This window comes from Lachnellula hyalina (assembly GCF_007821495.1).
Source record: "Lachnellula hyalina strain CBS 185.66 chromosome Unknown contig00126, whole genome shotgun sequence".
NCBI lineage: Eukaryota > Fungi > Ascomycota > Leotiomycetes > Helotiales > Lachnaceae > Lachnellula > Lachnellula hyalina.
This window is the reverse complement of record NW_022157240.1, coordinates 47,951-67,072: the sequence shown is the minus strand read 5'-3', so window position 1 is coordinate 67,072 and position 19,122 is coordinate 47,951. Positions and strand designations below refer to the sequence as shown.

At 47.1% G+C, this 19,122-nt stretch overlaps 6 protein-coding genes across 6 annotated transcripts; 5 read left to right on the top strand and 1 right to left on the bottom strand.

Moving 5' to 3' along the window:
- Positions 1–1,485: 1,485 nt before the first annotated feature.
- On the top strand, positions 1,486–2,368 carry caiD (Carnitinyl-CoA dehydratase; the record flags this gene model as incomplete). The annotated part of the gene is made up of 2 exons (XM_031151221.1): positions 1,486–1,880; positions 1,921–2,368. 2 exons carry the CDS (start codon positions 1,486–1,488, stop codon positions 2,366–2,368), a joined length of 843 nt encoding a protein of 280 aa, XP_031003349.1.
- A 753-nt stretch (positions 2,369–3,121) lies between these two features.
- On the top strand, positions 3,122–5,116 carry LHYA1_G006280 (uncharacterized protein; the record flags this gene model as incomplete). The annotated part of the gene is made up of 2 exons (XM_031151220.1): positions 3,122–3,939; positions 4,072–5,116. The coding sequence occupies 2 exons, from the start codon at positions 3,122–3,124 to the stop codon at positions 5,114–5,116; spliced, it is 1,863 nt and encodes a 620-aa protein (XP_031003348.1).
- A 159-nt stretch (positions 5,117–5,275) lies between these two features.
- Positions 5,276–6,553, top strand: LHYA1_G006279 (uncharacterized protein; the record flags this gene model as incomplete). Its single annotated transcript, XM_031151219.1, has 4 exons — positions 5,276–5,749; positions 5,897–6,314; positions 6,461–6,501; positions 6,548–6,553. 4 exons carry the CDS (start codon positions 5,276–5,278, stop codon positions 6,551–6,553), a joined length of 939 nt encoding a protein of 312 aa, XP_031003332.1.
- A 1,936-nt stretch (positions 6,554–8,489) lies between these two features.
- man9_0 (Beta-mannosidase B) lies at positions 8,490–11,527 on the top strand (the record flags this gene model as incomplete). The annotated part of the gene is made up of 6 exons (XM_031151218.1): positions 8,490–9,006; positions 9,075–9,084; positions 9,230–10,075; positions 10,129–10,322; positions 10,373–10,728; positions 10,796–11,527. 6 exons carry the CDS (start codon positions 8,490–8,492, stop codon positions 11,525–11,527), a joined length of 2,655 nt encoding a protein of 884 aa, XP_031003333.1.
- A 2,747-nt stretch (positions 11,528–14,274) lies between these two features.
- On the bottom strand, positions 14,275–15,830 carry LHYA1_G006277 (putative phosphatidate cytidylyltransferase; the record flags this gene model as incomplete). The annotated part of the gene is made up of 5 exons (XM_031151217.1): positions 14,275–14,313; positions 14,364–14,810; positions 14,858–15,204; positions 15,254–15,650; positions 15,678–15,830. 5 exons carry the CDS (start codon positions 15,828–15,830, stop codon positions 14,275–14,277), a joined length of 1,383 nt encoding a protein of 460 aa, XP_031003331.1.
- Positions 15,831–16,641: 811 nt separating this feature from the next.
- Positions 16,642–19,076, top strand: LHYA1_G006276 (uncharacterized protein; the record flags this gene model as incomplete). The annotated part of the gene is made up of 5 exons (XM_031151216.1): positions 16,642–17,154; positions 17,201–17,782; positions 17,830–18,051; positions 18,096–18,754; positions 18,806–19,076. 5 exons carry the CDS (start codon positions 16,642–16,644, stop codon positions 19,074–19,076), a joined length of 2,247 nt encoding a protein of 748 aa, XP_031003334.1.
- Positions 19,077–19,122: the final 46 nt, after the last annotated feature.

Here is a 19,122-nt window from a genome sequence, read left to right as displayed (position 1 = left end):
CTAAACGACAATGTTAACTAAGAGCGCGCGAGCTAAACTTTCCAAAGAGACGATGAACAACACCATCCAAAGATATTGAACTCTAATCATCAAGCCCGCGCTGCAGTCAACAATTCAGAGCTGATCCACTACTCAACAACCCAAGACAAACGACCGTTACCAACCGATAGATCGACCTCAAAATCTACAAACATACCGGTCACTTTCAACTCCACGACCTCTTCAACCTCGAAGGATATACCAAAAATCGACGACTCGAGCTCAGCCGCCATACCTCATTATGCGAGTGATAATGGAGACACACAAGCGGGCGCATTCAAACAATTTGCACTGCTTCCCCTATCTATGCGCCCCAAAATCAGAGTAATCAAAAGCGACACCTTTGACGTCGCCCAAACCCTCCTTCCAACCCTCCCGCCACACTCCAAGTCCCTCATTGGGATCCTTCACGGTGCCCTTGCCCAATTGGAATCGCTGTGCATGCGATCAACACTCTACGCCTCCCTCCCCGAGTCCTTCTACCGCATCCCCGAAGACGCAGCCATCTACTCACCCGACATCCTCTTCCGATTTTCGCTCCTCAGCGATCTTTTTAAAAGCATCTTGGTTCTTTGTGGATGTGATCTCTTGTGCTGCGTTAAGGGACAGAGGTAGCGAGGATTTTTAAGAAGGTTATCCTGAGGGGTCGGAGACGGAAGGGCGTGGAAGGGTTTGAGAAAATTGTGTTTGCGATTTTTGATGAGGGGGAGAATTTGAGTGTTTTCAGGGAAGTTTTTGCGGATGTCATTGAGGAGTGAAATGAAATTTAACAAATCAGCAAAAATTTGTAATTCCGCACTAGATATTTTAATGCTGTATGGCGATGTGCACTCACAGGTCTGATGAATGCCGGACTGAGATAGCAAAAGGGGGAGGGGAGGGGTGGTTCAAGATTAAAGCGACCACTTAGGAACTGCGAATATCAGAACTAGTAGAGGAAATGGAACAGTTCTAAACATGCTTCATTTTCTCATGTTGGTATCAGTAGACACTTGGATTCTTGAAAACCGACCAAAATCTCGACTTTTCTATGTCACGGTTTTGTGTTGGAGCGAAAAACCGTGCTAAATCTCAGACCTCTCAATCGCCTAAGACACCTTAGGCGATCCAGTTGTGCGACGTGCAACAAACTGAGCTGATTGCCTGATTTGGAGGATCACGTGAACCGAGAGAAACAATTTTGCTATTCATTGATTGCATAGGAGTAATTGATGCCATTGTGCTTTGGTGTATCCTTAATCAGGTTGATAGTGAACAATCAAAGCCGTTCATGCCCGGGGATTCATTATGGTATAAACAGTTGGTGCTGATGTTTGTGACCTCGGCAGGATTAAGTTATGCGGGGTCTCGTTTAATACAAATCGGCTAGTTAAGTCCTCTTCTCCTCGTAACGTCGTCCAAGTTCCAAATTATTCTTAATCATTAACACCAACTTGATCTCCAACAATGGCTTCTACTCTCCAAAGCCAGGCCCCAAAGCCCTCTTCATTCATCCTCTCCTACCCTACGCCCTCCATTCTCCTCATAACCATCAACCGACCTCAGCAGATGAACTCGATTCCCTCTGCCGCTCACTGGGAAGCTGATGCTATCATCCAATGGTTCGACAATGAGCCCTCACTCCGTGTAGCAATCATCACCGGCGCAGGAAGCAAAGCTTTCTGCGCAGGCCAAGACCTCATTGAACAGGCGATATTCAGGAAAAACCCGCCTCCAGCGTCCGCACGCCGTCACCCACCGACTGGCTTCGCCGGGATCAGTAAAAGGGTTGGTAAGAAGCCTGTCATCGCTGCAGTAAATGGCTTCGCCCTTGGTGGTGGCTTTGAAATCTGTTTAAACTGGTAGGTTTCTCGACGGGACCACGTGACTGATATTGACCAGGAATAGTGATTTAGTGGTAGCATCTCCTACGGCTTCGTTTGGCTTGCCTGAAGCCACAGTTGGACTATATGCTTCAGCTGGTGGTCTCCCACGCGTAGTAAGGAACTGTGGGATGCAAGTGGCGTCCGAGATAGCGCTGACGGGCCGTCGGCTCACTCCGGAAGAAGCGCTGAAACACAACCTCATAAACAAGATTTCTAAGACTCAAGAAAGTGTTATTGATGAGAGTATCGAGATGGCAAAGAAGATTACTATGTTGAGCCCTGATGCGGTGATTGTGACAAGGGCGGGATTGAGAGAGACATGGGAGACGGCAAGTGTCGAGCGTGGCGCGCAGATTATCAGCGACAGGTTTGACCGCCACCTTTTTGAGGGGGAGAACATGAAAATTGGGGTGGAGGCTTTTGCCGCAAAGAAAAAACCACAATGGGTGCCTAGCAAGCTTTGAAAGTTGAGCGAAGAGAAACATTGCGGACGGGAAGGATTCGGATCAAGGCGTATTCAACAATACCAGGAAACCAGGAAAGAGCCTTAGTCTATAAACAACAAGGTTGAAACTTGATTATGTTGAATCGTGAATCTGTTGACTGTAGTAGTAATGATAATAACAAGTCGTTCTAATGAAATGTCTCGCAGGCTTTTAGAAGTTTACACTGGAACGGAACGGCTCGACTCGCAACTTTCGACCAATGACACTAAATTCACGTGAAACAACAGCCAAGCTAAGGCAACCACGAGACTTCTCCCTTCTTAATGTCCATCTACCAACCCATCGAACCTCATCGGAGACATCACACTTACTTCCATGGAGCCTTAAATGGATGATCTAGACAAGATGGCCGCGGGACTAGGCGTTTCGGAAGTATATTTGGAAAATCAGGGATTGCCGACTACCACTTCGGGACCTGCACCTGCTTCCTGCCGCCTTCCAGCACCCATTCCTGTCCAGTCCTGTCCCTTCTGCCTAGGCAGAGGATAAAGCGGTAGCTGCGCCGTAGGATTGAGTCACAGTTCGTTCACTATGACCCCAAAATCCCTGCTTTCAGTTCATCTGTTGCGGAGATCCTTGCACCCACTTACTATATATACCCCCAAGCTCTGCCCCTTTCTCAGTTCCTTTTCGTTCTTCAACTGAGGTGTACCGTCTCCTCAACACGTGATACTCAAATCATCAGATACCAAGCACCACTCACCAAGCACCATGTCTTCTGTCTTCTCTTCAACCTTGCAAGACATCACCACCACCAAGCTATCAGAGCTGTCAAGAAGACGAACCATCTTCGAAGACCAGAAGTCCTCCCTTCTTACCTCTGCCCAACTTCAATCTGACCAGAAGAAGAGGCTTGCTATCCTAGTGGAGGCTCTGAAACAATGCTTCGCGGTCAAGACAGCAAAACGCAAGAGAGGAGATAGACGTGGAGGAGCCGGGCGTATCATCAGCGGAAGCACCGATGACCCTCGTCTCGAGGTCATGCTCAAGAACTTCGAACGCTTTCTCGAACAGGCCAGATACGATCCGTCCATTTCGCCAAAGCTTCTAGGAGATTGGGAGCAGTCTCTCATGAAACGACTTGATGTCCAGTCCTTGAAGTACCAGTATGCGACTCTATATGGCCAGCTCGTGACGGAGTGGCTTTCTGCCGAGAAGCAGGAGTCTGCTGCCGATACTTCGTCCGATGATGCCATAGAAGGATCCGAGGAGGTCAATATGGCGGCTAGAGATGCGTCACGTGTAGAATGGGAGGAGCTTGTCTTCGAGCCTTATCAAACGGACGAAGCGGCAATTTCCGAGTATCTGCGCCACCTGTTTGGGGAAAACGGAAAGGACAAGCAAGCTGCCAAAGCGCTCGAGGCTCTTCGAAAAGAAGTCGAAGCCTTTGAGAGTCAGCTTTCCTCTCCTGGTCAGTTCAACGAGCCGGTGCTTCGCTGGACAATAAAGGGTCTTCTGAACTCGAACCTTCTCTCCGAAGAAAAGAATGCTGTTTTGAAAGATTTCCTCGCAAGCTCTGTAATTCTCAGGTACGTTGATGATCAATTTATCAGCCAATTTGTATTTATTTTAAAGATCTAACTTGCGATTGTTGACTTTGATTGGCCTATTTGCCCCCAAGACTCCCCATAAAACATATACTGACACCACCATATGACCAGAGAGGTGGCCGATGTATTGAACATGCGCATCGCTACCTTCCACACGTGGTCTTGGGAGACTGAGGTGCCTATTGAGCAACGTCGACATGTGACCGGTGCGTTTCATATGTACATTGATGAGGACCTCCTCCAAGCAATATTCTTGCAGTTCATTGGAGTGAAGTGGTCGGTGTTCTTTAGGCAAGCGTTTATGAACTTTTCCAATTATGATGGAGCATGGACTTCCTTGCGCCAACCAATTTCAAGACTGGACAAAAAGAGAAGAGAATACTTTCTTGGACCCCAGGCCATGAAGCCAAGCATCCAAAGCAAGCGCCAGGGACTTTACAAGTCCATTTTCTTTATGTCTCAACTACCTCAATCAGAATATTCGACCACCCAGGAGGTGGATGGTGAAGAAGAAGTCGTGATCAGGGGTCCGGGAGGAGCAGGAGGACGCACAAAACAAACAGCCAGAAAGTCAACCGGAGGTAAAGCTCCACGGAAGCAGATGATGGCTCCAATGCAAGTGCCTGGCGCGCTAAGAGCTCGAAAGGTGGCACCCTCTCCCTTGAGCATCAATGACGAATATGACATGGAACTCGAAGACGACATACCCCAATCATCGATGGCTACCAAGCAGTTTTTGTTGCACCTTGTTTCGACAGAGATTCTAGTCAACACCCGGTTATACGGAGATTTTACATGCGCACGCTCCGAATTTGATGACTGGAGTCCTTCGCTGCCCCACTCCACTGTTAGGGCAGTGCTCTCATTCTATGGACTGTCGAAGAAATGGCTCGGCTTTTTTCAAACATTCATGGAAGCACCTCTCAAATTTACCGAGGGTGGTTCGTCAGCTGAGACGCGAGTACGAAAGAGAGGCGTCCCGGGTGCACATGCGCTATCCGCAGTCTGTGGCGAGGCAGTGTTGTTTTGCCTGGACTATTCGGTGAACCAGCAAACCGACGGAGCCCAACTGTATAGAATGCACGATGATTTTTGGGTCTGGTCGTCTTCTCATAAGACTGTTGTTAAAGCTTGGGAAGCTATCACAAGCAAGTAACCTTCTCTATAACTCCTACTTCCGATATCTCAGGGGTATTGTATAGCTCACTACTGAACTCTTTTCCTAACTTCTATGGAATTCTTCTCCCACTCCCAAAATCTGCTATATTAGGCAATGCTGACTTTGAGGTCTTGACGTATAGCATTCTCAGACATCATGGGCGTATCATTGAATGAGGCTAAGACAGGAACTGTGCGGGTGCAGCGAGAGCGAGAAGGACTGAAGCCTACCGATCCATCACTACCCGTTGGAGACATTAGATGGGGTTTTCTAAAGCTTGATTCAAGTACCGGACGCTTTATCATCGACCAAGAAATGGTGGATAAGCACATCGACGACCTGAGAACCCAGCTGGAAGACAAGAAAACAAGCGTATTTTCTTGGATACAGGCCTGGAACACCTATGCCGGGACATTCTTCAAGAGCAATTTTGGGAAGCCTGCCAACTGCTTCGGACGAGAGCATGTTGATATGATGCTTTCAGCTATGAATCGAATCCAGACCCGTATATTCTCTGACAGCAATGTGGTCGACTTCTTAAAGAAAACCCTCGAGAAGCGCTTCGGAATTTCAGATATCCCTGACGGGTATCTCTACTTCCCCACTGGCCTCGGTGGACTTGAACTTCAGGTAGGCTTGTTCTTATAATAAAATGATCTCCTTCGTAGGAACTGGAAACTGGTTCAGGAGCCATTATGCAAGCTCCCGAGACAGCTCTTAAGCTTCACGGTTCTCTCCAAAAAATTCACCTTGTCATTATGCTAACATGGTAATTAGAACCCATTTATCGGAATCCTCCAAGTCCGCGATGCAGTCTTTGAACAGCCAGCTAGCACTATCGATGAATTTATAGAAGCAGAAGTGGATGCCTACCGCTGCGCGAAAATTGACTTCGATAAAGGGATGATCGATCATGATGACACCAACGACCCAGACTTTGTCCCTAATGATCCAGACACTTTTATGTCATTTGAAGAATTCGCTCGATTCCGGGAGGAGTTTGAGTGCGACTATGAAGGTAATTTGGCTGGTGTCTTTTTGGAGCTCCTTGAGCAGCCCGGACCGGAGTTATTAGATGTAAATCCGAATGATGTGACGACTCTGAGCACCTCCCAGAGCTTTGAAAATATGGATGCTGGTTATATGCGATGGGTTGCTCAACTTTATGGTCCTGATATGACGGATAGATTTGGTGGTAAGCAACTTCTCCGATAATCATGTTTCTTTGTTCGGATGCATTCGGGTTTAATTTCCAATGTCTCATGAGTTCTGGGACATTCAAAGCACTATCGAGCTCCCTAATCCATCTTGATAAGGCAATACTAACACCGTAATTTGCAGGTCTTAATATCGTGGATGCCGGACTGCTGCCTATTGGCATGGTAAATTTGTTCAGAAGTGGACGAGTGAAGTGGCAAGGTTGAGCAGCCTTAGGGCGCGAGGCGTGCTAGGGAAGATATGAAATTCATTCATTACTCGAGCCTCATCTTCTACCTGTTGAGGCACTGGAGTTTATCACTTACCGGATATCTTGGATCCTATGTTGCTTTCTGCCTCTGAGGGAAAATATAATATATCGAAGCAATTTTGTAACTGATACTATATCAGATCTAATAATCCCGGGTCTATAAGTATAATCATGACTCTTAACAAATTGTCTGGGTTTCCGTGGGAGTTTGAGATCTCTTAATCGTAGTTGAAATACCGAAAGTGTTTCCCCCTTTTCATGGCGCCTTAGAACTGAGTGAGCCGGTTGCGCGTGCTGAATATATTGTGCAACGTTACTTTCCCTTCTTCCGAACTACTTTCCTGTAAACTTCGAATAGCACGCAACCGACAATTTGAAGGCGGATACACGTTTGGTCCGGGAAGACATTCTGCTATGAACGAGATGCTAAAACTCAAGAGTGAGGTTGTGGAAGATCATTCAGAGCGGAATAGCATGCCAGAGCCGGGGTTTGAAGAAAATCGAGCATCTATTTCCTGGTGGGCCATTTGTTATCAGAATAAGGAAATATATCATCAACCTGAACCTCTGTGGAATATTATTCAATTCTGTATGTCTCATCCAAATGAAAGCACATCCTAAAGCCTTGCAGGGCAAGACTAACCCCAACTTTCGCAATATCGCATCCCAAAGCGGAACCCATCATCGCAAGTTCATAACCCAGCCGCGGACCCGATTCTTGCGCGCAACATCTTTCAAAGCCTCCGCTACCCTGCACGCAACCATCCAAGTGCCTTCTGCGGCGAAGAAAGTAGCCACACAACCAGTATCATCTATCTTGTTCTTGCCCCCAAGCTGCACCGCCCTTTTCTGGCCGTGGAAGCTCAATCCTCTCAACACCAATTCCAAGGGCCAAAGATCCAGCCCTGTTCTTAGAGCGGAGGCTGCAAGGGCTCTGCCAATCGAGGTGCCGACCTCTTTGGCTTCCATGGGCGAGGAAGTCGATGCTGCCCAGAATGCGAGAGCTTCTGCGATCCTGACATTGTTTTGTCGATTGGCGGATGGTTTGAGGCGGGGTGTGCCTTCTTGTATGCCCTTGGCAGGTCAGTGGCTAGTATGGATAGTAAATGATTGCCTCTGGGGGTTTTGCGTTGTGCTTACCGTATTGAGTATCAGGACGAGGAAGTCGTCGATGCTTTCTTGGGATGCCATTGCAGTTTCTCGAGTCTGTTTGGTTTATAACCCATGTTTAATGAAGATGTTTAATAGAATGAGTGTTTGGACAAATGCAATGCTAGGTGTAATTCACTAACTCGAGTTGAGTCTTCATAGCCGGCATTCACAGGACATCTCGTCTCTAAAAGCACATTTACAGTACTCTTGATGATCTCCAGCCTCAGCTCCTCAACATCACCAATTATCTTTTGGCTTGCAGATGTGGCCTTGCTGGGCTCATCACTTGGTGAATGCCTCCTTGCTACCTTTGTTGAAAATACGGGACGGACCTCAAGCCCATTGAATCTTGACTGGGGATGTTGCAGGGACATATATTGGGCTAATGGAGGTTTTCTGATTGCTGAATGGTGTTGTTTGGACTATACTGTGAAAGCTATCTACTTCATATAAATATGCTTTCCCTTTACCACAGTTTAAACTTGTTCGCAGGAGAAAGTATAAATCTCCAGTGTACGCTCGTTAAATTGACCTTCATGCAGTGGAGTGGGTGGCTCTGCTCTCTCCAGGGGAGAAGTGGCGAGATGCACCTTCTCGAATTCGGCTCGGAGGCACTCCTTCCGTTCCCAAACTGCAACAGCATATGCTTGAATCGTGGCACTCTCTCATGTTCAACCATCATATGAGCTGGGAACTCTTTACTCCTCTACTGTCTCCTATTCCAAAAGCCCATGGCCACCGAGTCTCACCATGTCTGAAGAGAGAGCAAAAGTTTCAATAGCGTCAGGCTGGGAATGGAAGCTTGCACATAAAAACAGTATCAAACGAGTCCCCTTAGATCCCAAGCTTCTGCAGTGGGCGCCAGCAAGTCAGTTCCCGTCCGTGATCCAACTTGAACTTCTTCATACTGGCCAGATTACGGATCCAAATGTTGGTGAAAATGAGCGGGACAGCCAATGGGTTGGGGAATGTGATTGGGAATACCGTTGCAGCTTCCCAACGCCTGCTGGAGTATCTCGGTACTCAGCTACTGAAATTGTCTTCGAAGGATTGGATACGTTTGCGACTGTAACTTTGAATGGGAAGGAGATTTTGAAATCCGATAACATGTATCTTCCAGCGAGGGTTGATGCAAAGAACTCACTAAAGGATCCAACCTGTGACGGAGAAAATGAGATTGTCATCTTGTTTGAAAGTGCTTTGAAGAAGGGCACGGAATTAGAGAAGCAGTTCGGAGTGAAACAAAGTTTGATGAGGGATACAAGACGTATGCACATGCGAAAGGCTCAGGCAAGTGATCACAATGTTGACCCATTTCTCTGCTGACAGGTGTAGTATCATTGGGGTTGGTAAGTTTAACAGAAAGGAATAATCACCTTATCTAGACTTATTCACGCTGTTCATGCAGCCTGAATTATGGATCTCCTTTTGGTCTCAGATACCACAGGTCCCATGGCGCTGTCAAGAAAGCAATGCTAACTCACCAGTAGGGACTGGGGTCCTAATCTTGTCACTTGCGGACCGTATCTTCCGGTATATCTCGAGCTATATGCTTCCCGCATTGAGAATGTCCATGTTTTCACCAGTTCACTGAAAGCAGTCGATGATAATGACTATGCTGCACAGATCCGGGTGAAAGTGCAAACATCTGGTTCGGCTGCGGAATTGCCAGCGAATTACAGTATTGAGGTAGAGATAACGGACAAATCAGGTCAACATGTTGCTCGTCTTTCAGGAGCTGATGTCTCGTTAGACCTTGCAAAACCCAAGCTTTGGTGGCCAAATGGCCAGGGAGCCCAATGTCTTTACACTGCTAAAGTTACGTTGAGAGACAACTCCTCAACGATATTAGATTCCTCCTTCACAAGATTTGGCATCCGGACAATTACTCTGATTCAGAGGCCTCTCGACAATGAGCCAGGCAAGACGTTCATGTTTAATGTGAACGGGCGCAACATTTTTATCCAAGGAGGCGATTGGATTCCGGCAGACAATCTGCTTCCAAGTCTAACCCGAGAACGCTACTTTAACTGGATAAGGCTTGCAAAACGGGCCAATATGAATATGATTCGAGTATGGGGAGGCGGTATCTACGAAACAGAAGACTTTCTGGATGCCTGTGACGAGTTGGGACTTTTGGTTTGGCATGACTACGCGTTTGCTTGTGGGGACTTTCCTGTTCATCAGGATTTCTTAGACAGTATCAGGAAGGAAGTAGAGGTTCAAACTCTAAGATTGAGGGGTAGGGCTTGTTTGGCACTCATATGTGGTGGAAATGAGGACTTCATGTTAGCAGACACCGATGGAGAGGTATTCGAGGGAACATTTCTGCGCAAGTAAGTGAACTTTAAAACAATCATTAGACAACTGCGATTATTAACTTCTGTAGGAAAATATACGACCACGAGGATGTCGTTGGACCATTCAAGAATACTGACTTCCCTCAACGAGAAATCTATCTTGAAATTATTCCTGATGCAGCAAGGAGGTTCTGTCCAGAGGTTCAGTACTGGCCGAACTCTCCTTGGGGAGGTGTAGAGGAAGCAAATGATCCAACAATAGGAGACATTCATCAGTGGGATGGTGAGAACCCAGAAACCTTTCCTACGACCATGACTAATAGATGTTTCCAGTTTGGCATGGTAAGGGGAGATCCTATCAAGATTATGGAAAGCTCTCAGGACGCTTTGTTTCGGAATTCGGAATGCATGGATTCCCTGATATGAGGACTGTCTATGAATTTGCACCCCGCCCTGAAGATCGACATCCACAATCTCGAGCAATCGATTGCCACAACAAAGGCCACGGTGCGGAGACTAGGATTGCACGTTATCTCGCAGAGAATTTCCGATATAGCCAAAAGCTAGAGGATTTTGTCTATGTGAGCCAGCTTACGCAAAGTGAGGCTTATGGGTACGCTTTGCGGGATTGGAAGAGGAAGTTTGGAGGGAAAGGGAAAGAAAGCTGTGCTGGTTTGATTATCTGGCAGGTAAGATCAGTATTCAGACTTCATCAAAAAGGGGATGAAAACAAGTCGCTGATACGAACTACTGTAGTTCAATGATGTTTACCCGTGCACGAGTTGGTCGTTCGTAGATTACTACCTCCGACCAAAACCCGCTTATTACACCATTCGACGAACTTTCGCCGAAGTAACCATTGGTATCGAACGCACCCCTCGATCACTATGGGTTGATGATGATCGTCCAAGAGACACGGATATTCCATCTTTCTCCATTTTTGCGCATAATACGACCATGGAGGTGAAGAAGTATGAGCTGGTCCTCACGGCGTATGACCTGCTCACCGGAAGTTATATTTCGTATCCAACCGAAAGTCAATCAGTGTTCCTCCTGCCAAACCAGAACACTGAACTTGGAATGGTTAAAAACCCAGACACTCTCACGGAAGAGTCTCTAATCATTCTATACGCAAAGCTGGTTGACACTTCCACCGAGGGGGCTAGCAAAGTTGCGGCCAGGTATGTGAACTGGCCAGAACCATTTAAATACCTTCAATGGCACAAAGACACTAAAGTCATTATGGAGGTGCTTGATGCAGAGAATGGCTCCGAGTGGGAGAATGTGGTTAGACTGACGGCAAGCCATCCCGTGAAGGGCTGTCTGCTATATATTGACTACGATGACGGCGAGGATGCTACTTGGCAGGATAACATGTTAGATCTCATGGCGGCAGAATCTATTGATGTAAACGTGAAGGGACTAGGCGGAAGAAACATCAAGACTAGGTTTCTGAATGATTGGGAGTTGAGTAACGACAAGATCTAGAGCCATCACTGCCACACTTGCGTTGATAGATGTGGTCCTGAAATACATTAAGTTTGGTCCGAACAATGACTTTAAATCTATCCTCTGTGAAAGAAAAACCTAACCAGAGATGGTTTAGTTGAACATTTGTCGACGCAGTATACGTGTTTAAGCGTTTTATAATCCGGGGTCAAGACTCAAGAAGTCTGCGTCCTATTATTCACCACAGAGAAAACTAAACAGCCGAATTAATTCAAACGTGAGACACAAAAAGGAACAGTAATTATGCTTGAATGAAATATATATTGAAGTTGAACCTGCTAGAGAGCGTAAGACTTAAAGGAGGCAGCAGTGCGATTATTTTCCAAAGAGGCTGGCGGGGGGCTCGTTGGAAACATGAGAATAGGGCTGCGCAGTGCTACGCCAGAAAAGAAAGCCGACATCAGTTGAACAGCTAATTGTGGCATAATTGACATCCATTTTGTAAGCATAATATCAAATATGATACCTAGGTCGCCTATCAACAAAGGATACGAGAAAAGATTGTATAGAAAGAAGCCGAAAACGCCGAGGTACAAGTAGACCTCTTTAAGCCATCTACTACTGTCTACTTTTACTGACTAACTCTGAAATTGGCCAATGAAATCGGTGGTGGTCTATCGAGCAATATGTCTGTGTTGGCAAGTAGCAAACGACTCATACCTTTTGCATACCGACTTTCTTTGCCTTCCACTATAACATTGTCAGCATCTCTGTATCTTCTTCAGGGTGTTCTTACATCGAAAGCCACCCGCACATCTCTGAATAATGGCTCTCCAATAATCCATACACCCTACCCACCCCCCAAGTCAGTCTCGTGATCTTTCTGTTTCATAGAAACTTCGACACCCATCCTTGACTCAACAATTTTCCCAATACAGTATCCACTACCTGTTTCTAATCGCCCTAAACTGAACCTCCCCCCTAGAGCAGAGCTCGCTTTATACTTCCTTCCTTTCATTACCTCCACATGACAGCTTGCAAATTCGAGGTGAATTTGAGGGGGACTGAGACATGGGTAAGAGTGGAATTGATCCTGAGGTGGCGGTAGTTGTCTGCTTCCCGCAACGAAAGAGTAGAAGGAGCGTGCAGCTGTTGGTGGAGCTAGAATGAAGGGTGTGTTGACCTGTAGAAATGAGAAGCTGAGCAACGGAAACAGAATCATTACTCACATCTAGAACGACTGGCTGGTTTTGCAATATCTTGACCCCATCTACCCAGATTCCTTGCATTAGGATCTGCCACCAGCCATCTGAGCCCTGCACCTTGACCCATTTCCACTCTTTGCTTGAATCGACTGTTTTGTATGACTCTCTAGGTGCTTCATTCCGTTCCGTGTCCTCATGGCCCTCCAAAGGAGGCATCGAATATTCGGTGTCTCTTTTAACTTCCCCTAAGGAGGCGACAGATGTTCCCCCATGCTGAAAAGCCCTTCCTCCCGATTCAGAAGCACAAGAGACCATATGGGTGTATCGATCAGCTCTTTGTCCATCAACTGTGTCATCAGGGAAACCGTCTTGAGCTGACTGAGCGACGTGGAGGGTGCCAGGCCAAGGTATGCTCCAGACGGAAGCAAGGTGCGTAACCACTGGTGTGCTGGTCTACAATGGGCGAAGGAGATGTGTATTGATCGTTGAAATGTAGGGAGGTGCAGAATATCGGTAGGCGCACGGCAAGTAGGGAACGACAACGACGAGTCTGAATCGACTATTTACGGTTAGCTGAGCCTCGAAGGAGATACCAGAAGGGCGCCGAACTATACGTCTTGCTGTTAAAGTCTAGGAAGAAGGAGCCTTTATCGCTGCTTGTAGAGAAGATCCATCAATCCGCTGTCAACATATCCAGATCCATGTCAACATGCTGTGGAGGGTCTCCTATGCGTAAATTGGCGAACCAGTTCCCTTCTCTTCCTACTTCGCCCAAGAGAACGGTATTGGCTTGCGTGCCATGCTTGTGTTTTGGCTTTCGGACGACCTGGTTGCCACTAAAGCCGCGTGTCGTAGCTGTAAAGCGCGTCTCGATGATCTGTAGTTGCTCCAAGAGATACGTTAGATTTGCTGTATCTGCTGTATCTGCTGTTGGGAAGCTTCCTCCACGTCGTGAAATAGGGTAATGAATTGGCTCAAGAGCTGCAGCAACTGAAATTGCAAATGGCAGCAAGGAAATCAGCGGGAGATGATTGGGATACATGGCAATCTCACACCTGGTTAAATAGATCTAGGGAGGTAGAGGAGAAGATGAGAGGGAAAGATTGGGTGGGTGTTATCAAGGGCATCGTTCTTAGGACGGGCGCGAGCAACGTCAGGTGGAAGGTGCGACCGTACAACCTACAATGCCGTCGAGATAGGAGAACTTGCTCTTCCTGAATCACCAGTTCAGATTGTGACGAACCCGAGGGCTGACTTCAGCACAAAGGACCTACATTGGAGCCAAGTGTTGGTGCGATGACCCTGATGCTCTAGTTTCGATGGTTTCATAGTCTTCGTGTAGCGCTGGAAGGTTTTGTGGAAAAGTTTACATAAAAATACCACCAACAAATGCAATGGTCATTATTTCTGTTTCCTTTTGCCTCTGCATGCCCCTGGCGAAACATATCCGGCCCTATTATCACTACACCCAAAAATAAATCCAAGCCGAATCACACCATATGAACTGGGAAAAGACGGAGGGTATTATACATGAAAAGGCATGAGTTTTGAAAATTCGTCACTCGTGAAGCAAGTACTTTTTCATCTCCTCCGGACTGTACCAGTTATGCAATCCAAAACCTAGCAGTAATTAGCAATTGTCTACGGAGGGTGTCTTATTATAGACTTACTCCTTCTGCAATTACACCTTGATTCACAAGATGCTTGCTAATACCTTTCACCAGCTCCATCTGCTCATCAGGGGTAAGGCCTATGATGGCTGTATGAATGACACCTCCAAGTGACACTTTGTACAACGCGATGAAGCTGTGATAGTACATATAGGCAAAGAATCCCATGATAAATTGACAATCCATGCGGTCGGTAATACCACCGTGCCCAGGAATAGAATCGCCGAAATCTTTGATCTTGAAAGTGCGCTTGAGACCAGATGCGAAAAAACCACCGAATGGGGCGATAAGGGAGGCGAAAGTTGCGAATATTAGGATGTGAATTTGTATAGGCGCCATCATGAATGATTTAAAATAGGGAAACCAGATTGGCAGGTGGTAGACATGAGGAGAGAAAACTGGGTTGGGCGTACACTCAAGACCGGTCCAGATATTTGCACCAAGGTCCTGGAAGAGTTAGCAAGGGGGCTATAGAAATGTAGAATATTTCTTACGTTGACAGGGCAGATGAAGTACTTGTAACGCATGAGCACATTAGTCATACCAATTCCAAAGATGACGGTGAAAATCCAAGCTCCGACGAAACCTTCAACAGTCTTCTTTGGCGAGAGCTTGATTAGCTGGGTTTTTCCAACTGTGATTCCAACAATGTATGCGAAGATGTCGTTGCATATAACCAGAGAAACGGGCAGGAAGAACCAGATCATTCCTTCAAACACGTTATTCATGATGAAATGTGCCTGTACTACAATGAGGTATAGCGCCATGTGTGTCCATGCGAACTGTGTAAATTGAAATCGGTAATGCCCAGCTTCCAGAGATGCGACGAAGAAGACGAAACCTGTAGCAGTCAGCATGTTGGACTTTCACCAGTCTCCCTGATTTCTTACCAATAACATAGAGCATGAAGCTGATAAATCGATGATGAGTCGCAAAAGGTAGGAGGACCTTGTCCACCAGCACAATATGTTTGAAGTAATAAATAACGCTCTCGCCGTAGAGGAAGTACATGGTGGTTGCCAGCCAATACCAATTCAAAGCCTTGGTAAAGCGTAGTCGCCGTGCTCGACTGGGGACATTGGCTATGGCAATAACCTCCTTGAACGACACGATTTGTAGGGCGGTGATGATCATGATAATGTAGACATGCCCCATGAACATAGCACCGAAGAAGCCGCCGATCATGATCAAGGTCCATAGAGTTCGCGTGATGAAGGTCTGCTTTTTCTTTTCGTATTCCGATGGTGGCTGCGCCTTGGATGAACGGATCAGCCAGAACTCTGTACTCTAATACTGAATGCTTTGGATACTTACATCTGTTACGCCATCGATACCTCCCGGTCTCGTGGGGGAGCCTGGTTCTGAGGTGCCCTCGCTGATATCCGAGAAACTGCTCCTCCGCCCATCCGCGCCTGATGTGTGTCCATTTCGGTGGTTGAACTTGACACCACGACGTTGCTTTGCCATCTTGAGAGCGTGCTATCTAGTCGCAGAGGGGAATCCGGGAATCCCTTTCCTTCCGCTGGGTCTGCGCTGTTGTGCAGAGGTTGAAATGGCCAAGACCGGGCGAGAATGTCGGTAGCGTAGTAACCTCAACGCGCAGACATGGAGGGGGTAAGTGAGCGTGAGGTAATGGGAGCGGGCGCGGGAGAAGGTGGTAGAAGGTAAATTTAAATTTACAAAGAAAAGTGAGTTGTCGTTCAAGATCCGGGGTTTAGGCCAGTACCAACAAACAGAGTGAGTGGGTGGTGGTGGTGGTGGTTTTGTGAAAAGGCTTGGCGTGGTTTGCCTTGGAGTCTTGGCTGTTTTCGCTGACGTACCGTACTGTACCGTACTATACTTCGAAGGAAACTCTGGATGAAAGGAAAGGAACTGTTTGAGATAACTTATTTTATTATTAACGATTTGCTACGTGTTTCTTTGAGACTACCTGTTCTATCTGATATAGCTCTGATATAGCTCTAGCTCGGAACGCGACCTTTTATCTCGTTTTTGGTTGATCCACGGAGTATTCGTACCGAGTATTTCTCATCGCCCCCAAAATTCAAAGGCAATCGGTAAGGCTTTTGTCCGCCTTCCGAATACTCAAACTCACTCCGAAGGCGGTGACAGATGAAAAGTGGCAGAATCGCGTCTCCCGCACCGCAGTCTATGTTTTGAACCGGAACCCTTGCAAGTAGATGCGATACAATCCATGCCTTTAACACAGACTCACTTCCAGCTTTACGATACAGTGCAATGCGGCGGCGTGTCTTTGACTCAATGAAGACACTTGAGCATGTCGGATCACGACTTCGGCTTCTCCGATGATGAATTGGATTCTCTCCCCGTCGATGCCTTCGTTGAGCTCGAGACCAATGCCATCCAGTTCACCCAGGTCCACACCCAGACCCGATACTCCAAGACTGCAGCTGCGGTGAAAGCCGCCCCATCGTCAGACTATGGGGATGAAATAGGGGAGGAGGATTTGGACGATGCCGTTATAATTGACGAGTCCAGGAGTACTCCTGCAATCATCCAAGGCCTTCAACGAAGCGTACCTTCACAAGCAGTACAACGAGAACACTTCCGGCAGCAACGTTACGGCACAATCGCCAATCCCCAACCACATCTGGCAGACAGGCGGGGGAGTCGTCCCACCCCGCCCCCGCCGCCTAGGTTCAGCCAAACAAATCAGCTCCCTCAACGGGCTCAGATTCCTCAACATGATTCCATGAGAGCGGAGCATGGCAGTCAGCCTTCAGTCACAGGGGACAATGCTGCAGATAAGATGCGGAGGCAATTTCAAGAAGTGAGTGTTTGTACTATCTTATCTCAGCCATACTAACGGTATGAAGCTGTTGAAGGAACGGGATGCTCTAAAGTCCGAGGTCAATGCCAAGTCAGGCGAAATAGCTATTGTGAGGAGTAAAAACGACCAGGTTGTCAAGGAAGCCCAGCGCAAGGAAGAAGCCCTTAACAAGCTCCATGCAGATAAAGAAGCGAAATGGAAAAGGGAGATCGAGTCCACCCGAATTGCAGAGAAGAATGCGGCCACCGAGAGGGACTTTGTGAAGCAGGATCTAGCAGAGGAGGCCGAACGAGTCCGAAGATTGAGAAGAGCCCAGGAAGCTGAGAAGGGCGCAAGTGTCACAACCCCCAAGAAAAAGAAGCCGCTTCCACATCGAGATGGCTTTGATGACGACGAAGTCGAGATGCTCTCACCGTCCAAAATTTCTCCCTCGAGATTTCAAAGACGACTTGCAGGATCTCCCAGTAAGCCAGGCGCCAAACGAAAGCGCAAGACGGTAGAAAGTCCCGTTGGTGCTTTAGAGGTGACGAACGCGGAGGAGCCAGTTGTGGAGAAGCCTTTGCACCAGGATTTGATATTAGACGATTCCATCATTGAAAGCCTAGGAAAGCAGGATGATCGGTTTGATGTAAGTCCTTCTATACAGACTCATTCGGTAGAGAACTGATCAGTTAGTTCATTGGAACAATGCTTGACCACCGAGTCAGCCTAGATCATGCCCGAACAATACAAGAACTGGAGAAATATGCGTTGCCATCTTCCCCTGACGAATCATTCCAATCCATCTTATTAGGCAAGATACCGACTTTAGGGTCTAAAAGGCCCCAAAAAGATCTCCCAGTCGACTTTTGCGAGCTTCTCATATCTATGTGGTCAAACTGTGTAGCAGAGAAATACGTACGTTGACTTCGATTCAGCGATCCACTCTGACTCTTTCCCAGTATACTCCAATATACCTTTTTATAGACATGTTAACGCTGGCTCTGGAACTGAAGACCACTGCTGTTGGCCCACACATTACAGACACGATCGTTCCCCTTGCCCAGCTTACCGCAGATATCATAATCATACCTCGCTTCCAAACAAAACCAACAAACGGTCACGAGAAGGATATCAATGTAAGTGCATGTCTAGCTATCCTCCACATCGTAGCCCTTGGCTGCATGTCTGAACAGCAACACATCATCCGATTTTGGAAACTGATGCGCTTCGACTTCGTCCTCGTCATGCTCAGTACTAATCACCCGATACCGGAATTCGAAATGATGCTTCGAATACTATCCACTAGCGTTTTTCGAGATAGCTTTGGTCCTTTTATGGGAGATAGTGTGCAGTCTACTCAAGTTGTTAATAACATACTGGTACGCCTGACCTATCCTATGTCTGAGGTTCCGTTCTTGCCTGGAAGTCCGGAGAAAATGGACCTGAGCGTCCTAGCGAAACTTCGATTCAAGGTCATTCAACTCATGACTAGCATGACGCGGTCTCCTTTTGCAAGCAAGGCCATGGCTATGCACCCTCTTGTTATCGGTAGGCTTGTTGGCCTTATAAGTGATGAAATAGATGATTTGTACGATTACAAAGCTCGACACGAAGAGAGGTACCGACACTGAATCCATTAGCCAGCTTACAAATACTAATACCCTGACAGTGCACGCATAATAAGTCTTACAATGCGTTTGTTGTACTACATCGTTACCAAATTCGACGATGATATCGACATGCAAAAGAAACTCGCTGCTATTCGCGGCGGATCCCAAAAGTACCTCCTCTGTCTCTCACGCCTGAATTTCTCCGAAGACGATTTAGTGTTGGAGTCGGGCATAGAGCCCGATGTAGCGGGATGTGCGCTCGAGTTGCTTGAGCTATTTGTGACGCCTGAGGAGGGAGATGCAATCCATTCGGCGTTCTCGGGCTCGTGATCTATACATACCCACGGTTTGGAGAGTACATATGGTTGTCGTTAGG